This window comes from Rhinopithecus roxellana, chromosome 1 (genome assembly GCF_007565055.1).
Source record: "Rhinopithecus roxellana isolate Shanxi Qingling chromosome 1, ASM756505v1, whole genome shotgun sequence".
Lineage (NCBI taxonomy): Eukaryota > Metazoa > Chordata > Mammalia > Primates > Cercopithecidae > Rhinopithecus > Rhinopithecus roxellana.
In genome coordinates this window covers 47,512,896-47,525,876 of record NC_044549.1, presented here as the reverse complement: position 1 = coordinate 47,525,876, position 12,981 = coordinate 47,512,896, and the positions used below count along the sequence as shown (strand labels likewise).

Below are 12,981 nucleotides of genomic sequence, written 5' to 3'. Positions count from 1 at the left end.
CCTAACTCTAAAGATGATGCCATCCCTGTCATATATTACATGGCTCCAGGCCTCTAGTCCTCTCTCCTCACACCCTCCGGAAACACATACCACTGCAGCCTTGACATCTGTGAAGTTTCAGAGCTGAATGAGACTGTCAAGTGATCTAGTCCCTTACTGTATAGACCTGAGGTCACAGAGACTGAAAAAACATGCCAAAGGCAGCAAAGCAAATCACTGACACAGCCAGGGCTGGGAGAACCCAAGTTTCTGGCTCCCAAAAGACCCTTTTCCACAGACGTGAAGCCGAGCACATCCCAGGGGCAGCCTGAGCCAGCAGGGCTTCAGACTAACCAGGTGCCAGGGCCCACCCCTCTTTCCCAGGGTGCTGCCCAGCTCAGAAGGCTAGTTCAGGGAAAATCTGCACTCACCAGCCGGACTGACTTCTGCTCCTCAAGGCTGATGCTGTCTTCACCCATGGGCAGGGATGCCTTGGAGTGCTTGGTGGCAGCCTCTCTTTCCCTCTTTGCCACCTGGAAGAGCTTATCCTGGACAGCAGCATGCTCCTGTTCATACCTGTGCAGAAGAAAGATGAGGAGAAACAGATGCAGATGGCATGACGGGCAGCCCATAGCCAAGACAAGGTCTGCGCACTCACTTCAGCTGCCAGGGAAATGCTGAAACCAGCCAGCGGCCAGCCAGGAAAGGAGAAAGTGCTGTAAAACCACACGCCCCATCATTCCACGCCTGAGCTCAGGCATCAGTGACAGCTCCCCAGACAAGGGGAGACAATGACACTGAGCCAGGACAACACAGCTCAGGAACAGGAGGAGACCTGGCCAAGTAGGCAGCCCCATGCCCAGTGAGAGTCTCAGGGAGGGGCTCAATCCACGGATTGCCTCCACTTGAGAGCTTGAAGATTGGAGATGGTAATAGTCCTCTGTTTTGAACATTTAACTCTTCACTCTGAATATGTTCCTACCCTTTGACCTATTTCTGGGCATTCTGCCTAGTAAAATAATCCTATAGAGAAGAAAAAAGTTATTAGTGCTGAGATGCTCTTAATAGTATTATTTATTATAGTGAAAAAAATGCAAGCAACCTAAATGTCCCAAAATCAAGGTCAAGCTAAAGTAAATATGGTGTGATCATATAATGATCTATGACGTCACCACTAGAAAATATAGTCTTTCACTTGTCTGTAGGTTGAATCTAAAAACTGAGAACCAATAAATGCTTTTAGCAATAAAACTGCTTATAAAGCAGGTGAAACTAATGACAAATCATTATAACACGAAGTGAAAATAGCAAGATATGAAATTATCTATGACTTTCAAAAAATAACCCTAAACAGGGGGTAGGGAGTTCTGGGTGGAGAAGAACATGAAATACTCCAAAATATTAATAGTGGTTGTCTTGAGATGATGAGTCTATGGGTGATTTTTTCACTTGATAAATTTTTAAATCTTTCATTAGCATGTATTACTTTACCATTTTGAAAATGTTTAAAAGTACCAAAAAAGTGGGGTTCAGGTTAGCAGTTGGCTTTTTTTCTTTTTTTTTTTTTTTGGTTTTGGGTCTCATAATGTGGCCCAGGCTGCAGTGTAGTGGTGCAATCGTAACTCACTGTAAACTCCAACTTCTGGGCTCAAGCAATCTTCCCACCTCAGCCTCTTGAGCAGCTGGGACTACAGACATGTGTTACCCCCAGTTAACGTTTTTAATTTTTTTGTAGAAACAGGGTCTCACTATGTTGCTCAGGCTGGGCTCAAACTCCTGACTTCAAGCAATCCTCCTGCTTTAGCCTCCTAAATTCGCTGGGATATAGGATTGAGCCACCACACCTGGCCAGGTCAGTTATTCTTGCTGAGACCTATTAGGGAGAGTGAATCTTAGAACGTGGGTCTTAACCCATGACTATGCAACAGACCCAACATGGCTGAACTACTAGAAGGCAAATGCCCAACCATGGCTGACACTGGGCAGGGCACCCTAAGCTGACCCACTGGGTCCCCTGACCATACTGAGGGCAATTTCCTCAAGGATGCTGAAGAGGCCAGTCAGTAACAACTACTGTGAGGGTCCACTGAGAACTCTGTAGGACAGGTGCTGTGCTCACGTGCGTGATATACATTAACATATTTAACCACGACAAGAGCCCAATTAAAGAAGTACTCTTCTTAGATGCAGTGATTTTTCAAGTTCACATAGCTAGCAAGTTGCAGGATCAAGACGCCACCCTGTGCTCCACTGGGGCCTCTGTGCCTTAACCACTTTGCTAAAACTTCTCTGGCAACAGGCCCCACGTCAGAGGTGTGGCCAGGTCTTGGGGTTGTGGCCTGTACTGACAAAATCACCAACATCCTGGAGCCAGTTCATCTGGACAACCACAGCTAGCACGGGGAGGGCTCCACTTCCTCATCTCTCTGAAAACATGCCTGCATGTGCACACACATGCAGAAGTTCCAGCCACTCAACTGTTTAGTTCTAGCTTTTTTAAATGATTCTTTTTCTTTTTTTTCTTTCAGAGACAGGGTCACCCAGGCTGGAGTTCGGTGGTGCAATCATAGCTCCCTGCAGCCTCGGATTCCTGGACTCAAGTGATTCTTCCACCTCAGCCTCCCGAATAACTGGGACTACACAGGCACACACCACAACACCCAGCTAGTTTTTTATCTTTTAGAAACGGTGTCCTTCTATGTTGCCCAGGCTGGTCTCAAACTCCTGGCCTCAAGCAATCCTCCTGCCTTGGCCTCTCAAACTGCTGGGCATGAAGAACATTAATGATCAATTCCCCTATGGCCCTTTTGGTGTTTCTACATCTTTAAACTAGAACCAGTGACACCTATACCATAGGGTTGTCCTTCAATGCAACTGAGATTAATTATGTGAGACAAACCCTCCAGGGCTTCAGGCAAGGAGAGGGGTACCCAGTGAGGAAAGAGGCTTTTAGGCGGAGCGCAGTGCCGGGAGCAAGCAGGCTCTCGGGCTCACCTCTTGACATCCTCCTTTGCCCCTGAGATCTGCTGGCCACCACTGCTCCCCGACCTGGGCAGTGTGGATTCTGCAAAGGAAAGAGAAGAAAAGGCCTGTCAGTGGTACCCCAGGGTCCATGAAGATATGGAGGTCACCCAGAGAGGAAAGATCCCCATGAATAAATGTGCCCCTTGGACGGCAGCACCACAGATGAGTCCCCACAAAGTAGTGTTCGCAGGGGCAGACAAGGAACACTCTTCATTCAAGCTGTCTGGAAAGCCAGATGATCCAAGCCACCTCTTATCCCGAAGGGGTCTCTGCACCAGGATGCCTACAACACTGGGTGCAGTGTTCCAAACCCATCCCTACCCTCCTGACAGTTATTTGGAATCCAGGTCATCTCCTAAGCACAGGCCAGGAGTGGCTGCACGAAGTCATTGCTTTGCTTCATGAGGACAACCTCCCAGGCAGAGGTTTTGGCATAGGGAAGGGAAGGGAAGGGGTGGGGGCTCTTTAAATCTTGTTTCCCTTAGTACCCACCTGAGTCTGCACAATCCCCAGTGTGGCAAATGCCACATATTAAACCTAGTTCTACTTAACCCCTATTGCCCCTAGTATTATTGGGCTCTTTCTGTTTTTACAGTAAGTCCCTTTTGATCATCACGGATTTGGGGATTTCTGAGCAAATCTAATTCACTCTCCCCACCACTTGCTGATACTGAAGGTTTTGTTACTACACTGTCCCCAGCCTTCACCCTTCCAAAGCTCTCTGTCAGCCAAAGCTCACCACCTTTCTTGGCCTTCTCCGATGTCCCACACCTCCCTCCACCACAGGGTTCTATGCACCAGCAGCCAGAACCACACAGAACATAATGTAAGAACCAGGCTGTGGGAGGTGCTCAATAAAGGTGTGTGACTCCAACTCCAGACCCATCAGGGACACCTCAGGGGGCACTTCTGAAAGCGTCAGCTGTGACTCACACTTTCAAACCACCTCTCATGGGAGGAGAGCACCTCCCATGCTTCTCAGCAACACACCAGGTTCTCAACTGAGGTGAATGCAGGAGGCTGCTGTGGAATTTCATCTCCACACCAGTGCTCCCCATGCTTATTTATTTGCCTGAAGAGTTTTACTGAGGTTTAATGCCTGGTATTTTTGCTTTTTATATAATTCTCCATTTTTTAACTACAAAAATAACAGGCCTGCCGATGTAGAGCATGTGGCACTCATCCTCACTGCCCCTTCTGTGTGCCCCTGCCCGATCCCCGCCTCCCTGGGAGTGCACAGTGTTGAATATGCGTTTCTTCCAGTATTACTGACGTGGAGATCTTGTCATGAGCATGGCCACCTGTGCACATTTCCTACTGAGCTGTCTTTGTTAAAGATCTTTAAGAACTTGCTACATATTAAGATTACTATGACGCTGTCCAATGTTATATTTTCTCTAACTTATCCATTCCTGTTACTTCTTTTCTAAACTGTCTAATTTCTTATATTCACATTTCCTATGTTTTTAATTTAAGGTTTCTTCATTTAATATGATGTGTAGAAAATCTATCTTTTATTGTACTTTTATGGCTTCAAGCCATACATTTCAATCTTTTATTTCCTCTGACATTTTTGGGGGGTATGGTATGAGAAGAATTTTAACTTCTTTTTCTAACTTCATCACTAAAATAAAGCAAAAACTGGTTTTAAAAGTACAAAATATCTTAAAATTAGTTAACTTCAAGACAGTCATTTATGCTGACTCTTCAACATTCAGAAACAAAACTCACATCTATCATTTAAACAGCAAAGTATTGTTATAACTAACTCCAAGTGACAAAGAACCGCTATTCTTGCTTTCTAAACTGCCAAAATTTACCAAACTGAAGCAAATGCTTATTTCTTCTAAAGCTGAAACTGATGTGTAGTATTATATATTATGGCAATTTTCACTTTTATCATCACTTTCTCCCTCTTTCGAGTCAATCTAGTTTGTTAAAGTGTATTGGGTCAAGTTAGACCCCTCTCAAGCCCTTCTCATCAGTTAGAGCCAGCGTGGGGAGTAAGTGAGCCCTATTGGCAAAGGAGAAGGGTTTCTTGGGGGGTTTTTGGGAATCTCACACATCCCCTTCAGTGGTAGATATTCAGAAAGATCTTGGGGTGGGTCCAAATCCAGGAGCTCACTGGCTTCCAGGCAGACAGCACAGGGGTGGAGGTGTCGGGACACCTGGCAGGCATCCCCTTGAAGATGAAGCCAGAGTTCTCTGGCCACAATGGGGAGGTCTCCATGGCCTGGCTCCCGACTGCCACTCCAACATCTCCCCCTCCCTTGTACCTTGTATTCCAGAGACAGCAATGCTTCTAGGCCCCTGAGCAGGCTGGGATGCACCCTGCCTCCGGACCTCTGTTCCTGTTGTCTGCCCACCCGCAGTGCCCACCCACCACCATTCCTCCTGCCTTTCACAGTCCCTCCTCTCCCGGGACAGATTCCAGGGTTGCATCACAACACGACATCTGGGCTGACATCTGGCTGACATCTGGCTGACATCAGGGCCGACATCTGGCTCCATAACCAGAGCCAGGTGTGCCACGAGAGAGGGTCCCTGCCCACCTATCACTGTGTCCTGGCACAGGGCATGGGACCTGGCTCTGGGTGGCCTTCAGTAAACACTAAGTGGGCAAGATACAGCTCTCATCTTCTAAACTCTTACAACCCAACAGGGAAGATGAGTAGAAAAGGCAACTGTAACACGAGACCAGGCCCGAGACGAACAATCTAGTGGGTGGTTCTCTATGTAAACCGTCAGTCCTTCCATGGTGGCATGGTGCCTCCAGCCAATCTTTTTTTTTTTTTAATCAAGTTACTGAGTCTGGTAGACAGACTCAAGTTCTCAAAAACAAGTATGTTTTGAGCAGTTGCTCCAAGGACTTTATTTTGTAATATTTTAACATTTGTATGCCTTACAAATTTTTTTCTTAAAATTTTATTTCCTTGTATTTGCTACAAGTTGTTAATTAGGGAAAGCACAAATTTCTTCATTTGCAACAGGTACAATAGAGTAGGGAACAAATCAGCTTTCAGTCTGGCTTGAGCACCAGCTTCACAGTGGGCCAGGAAGAGGAACTCCTAGGACCTAGGACCCCTCCTAGAAGCCCAGGGGGAAACATTCCAAGGGCCAGGACAGGAGATCTCAACCTGAGGCTCAGGTGAGGGCTGCTGTGGCAGGCGCCTAAGTCACTGATGGAATTCCCCCGCATTTGGTCCCATTCACGTGAATCCATATAATTCTTTGATTTGGGAGTCAGGCTAGAGTGGCTGAGGCTGAGTCATGGCTATGCTGCCTCTGAGGGCCCTTAAAGGCAACTTCTTTCCTGAGCTGTCAACTCAGGTCCTTCTGCCTCAATTCCCACATGGAGAAAGTGACACAGAGGGAAGGTGGTCTGGCCCGAATCCTGGCAGCTCTGACGACAGCGCCCGTCACTCCCAGAAAGCCATGCTCTTCCGGAAAGCCCGTACCAGACAGAGCTGCTTAACGTCATCCCGAAGCCAACCTGAGCTCCGCGCGCCGTCGGGTGGGCTCGGGTGAGCACCCATCACTCTTTTCACTGTCTCTCCACACTCCACAGAACTGTCACAACCCCCATACCTTTGTGAGGGGCTTTCAAGTTGCCATCCTGAAGGCCAAAGGTAGAAGGTGCAGGAGCAGGGGGTGCAGAGCTGGGCTCCTTCATGCGGTTCACCACGTTTTCAGACAGCTAAGGAAACAGAAAGGAGGAACAAGAAAAAATTATGTCACAGAAGTGTCTGGAAGCAAAGCCTCCTCTTTATTCAGGTCCCAGAATTAACTGAATGCACTGCTTCCTCAAGACCAACTCCAACAAAGCAATTCTACTAAAACTCCTCTCGTGGTGGCCCAGTGCCTACCAGGTCCACGCCGAGCCCATCCGGACTCTCAAGCCTACCAATGTATGCCCCTTGCTGGCTTTGCAGCTTCACCGCCATCACTCCCCTCCACACACCCAGTCCTCAGGGGAACCTGATGTATCAATTTTCTCACCTCCTCTGAATTCAGGCATGCTCTTCCCTCTGAACCACCTCCAGCCCGCCACCTCCCTCTCTGGGATATCTCCACCTGTCCAAATCATAACCTTTCTTTGGAGGTATCTCAGTGTCCCCTTCTCTTGGAAGGCTGCCCCTCAACAGCATCCAAGTGAAGCACAGGTACCTCTGTCCATCGCATTTCTCTTTATTCCACTTTGCAGATAACACATTTTTTTTTTTTTTTTTTTTTTTTTTTTTTTTACAAGTTGAAGGTTTGTGGCAAGCCTGCATCAGGCAAGTCTACTGGTGCTGTCTTTCCAACAGCATGTACTTTGTGTCTCTGTGTCATGTTTTGATAATTCTCACGATACTTGAAGCTTTTTCATTGTTACTGTATTTGTTATGGTGATCTGTGATCAGTGATGTTTCATGTTACTCTTGTAATTGTTTTGGGACACTGAAAACATTGTCCATGTAAGATGGTGAACTTAACCAATAAATGCTGTTGTATTCTGACTGCTCTAGCGACCAGCCATTCCCCCACCCCCATCTCTCTCTCTCTCCTTGGGCCTCCCTATCCCCTGAGACACAACAAAATTGGGCCAATTAATAACCCTGCAATGGCCTCTAAGTGTACAAATGAAAGGAGGAGTCACATGTCTCTCACTTTAAATCAAAAGCTACAGATGATTAAGCTTAGTGAGGAAGATATGTCAAAAGCTAAGACAGGCCGAGAGCTAGGCCTATTGCACCTAACAGTTAGCCAAGTTGTGAATGCAAAGGAAAAGTTGTTTAAAGAAGTTACACGTGCTACTCCTGTGAACACATGAACGGTAAGAAAGTGAAACGGACTCACTGCTGATATGGAGAAAGTTTTAGTGGTCTAGATAGAAGATCAAACCAGCCGCAGTACTCCCTTAAGCAAAAGCCTAATTGAGCCTAAGGCTCTATCTCTTTTCAATTCAGTCAAGACAGAGAGGTGAGGAAGGTGCAGAAGAAAAGACTGAAGTGAGCTGAGGTTGGTTCACAAGACTTAAGTAAAGATGGCGTCTCCATAACATACAAGTGCAAGGTGAAGCAGCAAGTGCTAATGGAGAAGCTGCAGCAAGTTATGCAGAAGATCTAGGTAAGATCATTGAAGAAGGTGGCGATACTAAACAGAATAGTCTTTTACTGGGAAAAGATGCCATCTAAGACTTTCAGAGCTAGAGAGGAGAAATCAATGCCTGGCTTCAAACCTTCAAAGGACAGGCTGACTCTCTTGTTAGGGGCTAATGCAGCTGGTGACTTTAAATGGAAGCCAACACTCATTTAGCATTCTGAAAACTCTAGGGCCTTTAAGAATGACACTCAACCTACTCTGCCAGTGCTCTAGAAATGGAACAACAGAGTCTAGATGACAGAACATCTGTTTACAACATGCTTTACTGAATACTTTAAGCCCACTGTTGAGACCTACTGCTCAGGAAAAAAGAATCCATTCAAAATATTACTGCTCATTGACAAGGCACCTCGTCACCCAAAAGCTCTGATGGAGATGTACAAGATGAATGTTGTTTTCATGCCTCCTAACACAGCATCCATTCTGCAGCCCATGAATCAAGGAGTAATTATGACTTTCAAGTCTTATTATTTAAGAAATTCATTTCATAAGCTTAGAGCTGCCATAGATAGTGACTCCTCTGATGGACCTGGGAAAAGTAAATTGAGAACTCTGAGGAAAGTACTCACCACTCTGATGCCATTAAGAACATTCATGATTCATGGGAAGAGGTCAAAAAATCAATATTAATAGGAGTTTAAAAGAAGTAGATTCCAACCCTCATGGATGACTCTGAGGGGTTCAAGACTTCAATGGAGAAGTCACTGCAGATGTTGTGGAAACAGCAAGAAAAGTAGAATTAGCAGTGGAGCCTGAGGATGTGACTGAATTGCTGCAATCTCATGATCAAATTTGAACAGATGAGGAGTTGCTTCTTATGGATGAGGAAAGAAAGTGGTTTCTCGAGATAGAATCTGCTCCTGGTGAAGATGCTGTGAACACTGTTGAAATGACAACAAAGGATTTAGAATAGGATCGTAAACTTAGCTGATAGAGTTGAGCAGCAGGGTTTTAGAGAACTGACTCCGATTTTGAAAGGAGTTCCACTGTGGGTTAAATGCCATCAAACAGCATCGTATGCTACAGAGAAATCTTTTGTGAGAGGAAGAGTTGATCGACATGGCAAACTCATTGTTGTCTTATTGTGTAAAACCTCCACAGCCAACCCCACCTTCGGCAACCATCATACAGATCAGTCAGCAGCCATCAACACGGAGGCAAGACCCCCCCACCAGCAAAAAGATTATGACTCGCTAAAGGCTCAGATGATCATTAGCATATTTTGCCAATAAAGTATTTCTAATTAAGGTATATATACTTTTTAGGCATAATGTTAGTCTACACTTGACACTACAGTGTAGTGTAAACGCAACTCTTATATACACTAGGAAACCAAAAAGTTCATGATTTGCTTTATTTTGATGTCCGCTATACTGTGGTATCTGGAGCCATGCCTGCACCACCTCTGAGGTGTGCCAGTACCACCTCTTCCCTTCCTCTGAGCCCCCCGACAACACACATGTGCTTCTCAGAGAAGTACTTACACCTCCCGCCTGCCTCTCCCGCCTGCCTATCCTGATGGTTTTTAAATACCTTGAGGGCTAAGCCTGCATCTCACTCATCTCTGTACATCCCCAGGGCCACACATACAGTAGATAATCAAAATACTGCTTGACTAATTTCACCTCAGTTCCCCTAATGAAGACTGGGTAACCAAAACTCTCATTCATTTTAGAGGATGTGAAATAGGCCTAAGGGTGTCATAAAACAGTTTACTGAAATGAAACAGCAAGCTGGGGATCAATCCAGGATAAAAATCCTTAAGCGTTCACTTTAGTAAATATTTATTAAGTGCCTAATATGTGCAAGGCATCATAAAGCACAGCTGAGGGAAAGACATTAAAAATTACTGTAAGACAAAAGACATGATCAGCAACTCCACTTCCAGAATACCTCATTGAGAAAAGTACTCCCCCATGTACACAGAGGCATGTGGAAGGACACTCACTGTGACACTGGAGGAAATAGGGAAAAAAGAAAAGGAAACCACATAAACATCCAGCGACAGAGAACTGATGGAGGAAATCCTGGCGTATACACCCTATGGAATTTTATGGACCCATTAAGAAAGAACAAGGTAGAATACATATACACTGTCACAGAAGACACACGAGATACACTGCTGATTGTTTAAAAAGTCATAGAATTTTTTGGACATCTCAATTTTGTAAAAAATAATGCAGACATACAAATATAAATGTTGCTGAATTTGAATATATGCATATCCACATATCCACAAGTGTGAATTGCATTTGGATTTCACATGCATGCATATAAGACACATATACAGGTCTGCTCTGAGGAGAAATCTACAAAACTACTTAGCAAAGTACTCAGAGGATGAGGTCCTGCAAGTGGGGACAGAAGCAACTGGGGCAGGATTTTCACTTTTGGTACTTTTGTGTCTTAATTTTTTACCATGAACATTTCCTTGGTAACAAAAGATTGTTAATAATAATAATAATAATAATAATAATAATAATAAAGTCCCTGTAGTATTTAAGATATATACAAATCAAACAGCTAGTTAATGACATATGACAAGAGAAGACCAAACGTATCAATGGAAGAGAATAAGGAGTCCATAAAGAAACCTTTATCTCTATGGTCAATTGATTTCAACAAGGGTGCCAAGACAGTTCAGTGGGGAAAGAGCAGTCTCTTCAACCAATGATGCTGGGATAATTGGACATCCCTTGCAAAACAATATAGTTGCACACCTACCTTACACCACATACAAAAATTAATACAAAACAGATCTGAGACTTACACGTTAAGAGCTAAAACTATAAAACTTATTAGAAAACAGATGGCTATGGGAGGCAGAGCTTGCAGTGAGCTGAGATCTGGCCACTGCACTCCAGCCTGGGCGACAGAAAAAAAAAAGAAAAAAGAAAACAGAGGGCTAAATCATTATGACCTTTGCTTTGGCAATACATTCTTAGAGGTGATACAAAAAGCATGAGCAATGAAATAAATAAATAAATAAATAAATAGACTTCTTCAAAATTTTAAAGTTTTGAGTACCAAATGACACCATAGGGCAACTGAAAAGACAACCCACAGAATGGGAGAAAATATTTACAAATCATATACCATAAGGAACTTTTATCTAAAATATATAAACACCTCCCAGAATTGAATAAAATGAAAAATAATCCTATTTAAAAATGGGCAAAGGATCTACATAGAAATTTTTCCAAAGAAGATAAACAAATGGTCAATAAGCACATGAAAAGATGCTCAACATCATTAGTCTCTAGAGAAACACGGGTTTAAACCACAATAAGGTACCACATCACACCCACGAGGATGGATATAATTAAAAGATCAACTGGTAAGGGTCAGCCATAGTGGCTCACGTCTGTAATCCTAGCATTGTGGAGGGCCGAGGCAAGAGGATCACTTGAGACCAGGAGTTTGAGACCAGCCTGGGCAACACAGTGAGGCCCTTTCTCTAAAAAAAAAACTTTTTTAAAATTAGCCAGGTGTGGTGCCACGTGCCTGCAGTCCTAGCTTCTTGGGAGGCTGAGGCAAAAGGATCGCTTGAGCCTAGGAAGTCATGGTTACAGCGAGCTATGACTGCACCACTGCACTCCAGCCTGGACAACACGTGAGGCTCTGTCTCTAAATAAATAAATAAATTTTTAAAGTCAAATTATAATAAGTATTTGAGAGGATGTGGAGAGTTACCACTTGATATTACAATTCCACTCCTCACTATGTACCAAAGACAAATGAAAACATGTATTCACATCAGCACTATCTGTAACAGCCAAAAAACGGAAAGGACCCAAATGTTCATCAACCAATGAATGGATAAGTAAAATGAAGTATATCTATACAACAGAGTATTATTCAGCCATAAAAGGGAATGAACTACTGACACATTACAACACAGAGGAACCTTGAAAGCAGTCAGACCCAAAAGGCCACACTGTGCGGCGTATTATAGGATACGTCCACAACAGGCAAATCTCTAGATACAAAAGTAGATTCGTGATTGCTTTGGGCTTGGGGAAATGCAGGGACAGGGGTGGGGACTGATAGCTACAGGGTAAGTAGGATTTGGTGGGGAGGGTGGGGGGTGGGGGTGATGAAAATGTTCTAAAAATGATTGTGGCAATGATCACACACACCTGTGAATACACTAAAAACTATGAAATCACATGCTTTAAATGGGTGAATTGTACAGCACATGAATCACATCTCAACAGAGTTGTTACAAATAAAAAGGGAGAGAACACCAAAAACAAAGAGAAGCAGCCCAGACAGGAAGTCACTGAGAACAGCACAAGCGCCAGAACATTCCAGTGGCCAGAAGCAGCCAAGAGAGGGATGGGTTCCCTAGGGCAGAAGCTGACTTAGACACAGGAGAAGTGGCGGTGTCTGCGGAAGACAGAAGCCTCACAGCCTAGAGCAGGGCACCGGGGAAGAGGCACAGACAGGAAGAGACTGTGCGCCTGGCGCCATAGGTTCACTTTGGAAGGCGTGGGGTGGAAGGACTTGGATGAAGCCGGCAGAGAAAGAAGTTTGGAAGTCAGGCAGAGGGAGAGGTCCGACCATCCCGAGGAGACGCTGAAAGTTTGTGAGCAAGGAAACATTATGGCCTGCGTGGGAGGTGGGATGAAAAGCTCGTCTGGTGGCTGCCCTGACTGTGGGGAATGAATGAGAGCACAGAGTTGAAGAAAAGGAGCTTTGAGCTCAAGTTCATGGAATAACTTACATGAGAATAACAAAAAAGGGCAGGAAATTAAGAAAATTATCCTAAGAAGGCAGCAGATCCGTTTGATTGTAGGCAAATACAAAAATCCCACATTGTAGGGCCAGGCA

The 12,981-nt window shown here is 44.7% G+C and overlaps 1 protein-coding gene across 2 annotated transcripts in view; it reads right to left on the bottom strand.

Annotated features, from left to right (window-relative positions):
* Positions 1-12,981, bottom strand: part of CHCHD6 (coiled-coil-helix-coiled-coil-helix domain containing 6) — a 238,501-nt gene that overhangs the window by 208,809 nt on the left and 16,711 nt on the right. For both annotated transcript variants that reach the window (XM_010380582.2, XM_010380583.2), the window contains exons 2-4: positions 6,592-6,700; positions 2,974-3,043; positions 411-555 (exon numbers count right to left, since the gene is read on the bottom strand). In XM_010380582.2, coding sequence (XP_010378884.2) covers positions 411-555; positions 2,974-3,043; positions 6,592-6,700 — 324 coding nt within the window. The remainder of the gene's footprint in view (positions 1-410; positions 556-2,973; positions 3,044-6,591; positions 6,701-12,981) is intronic.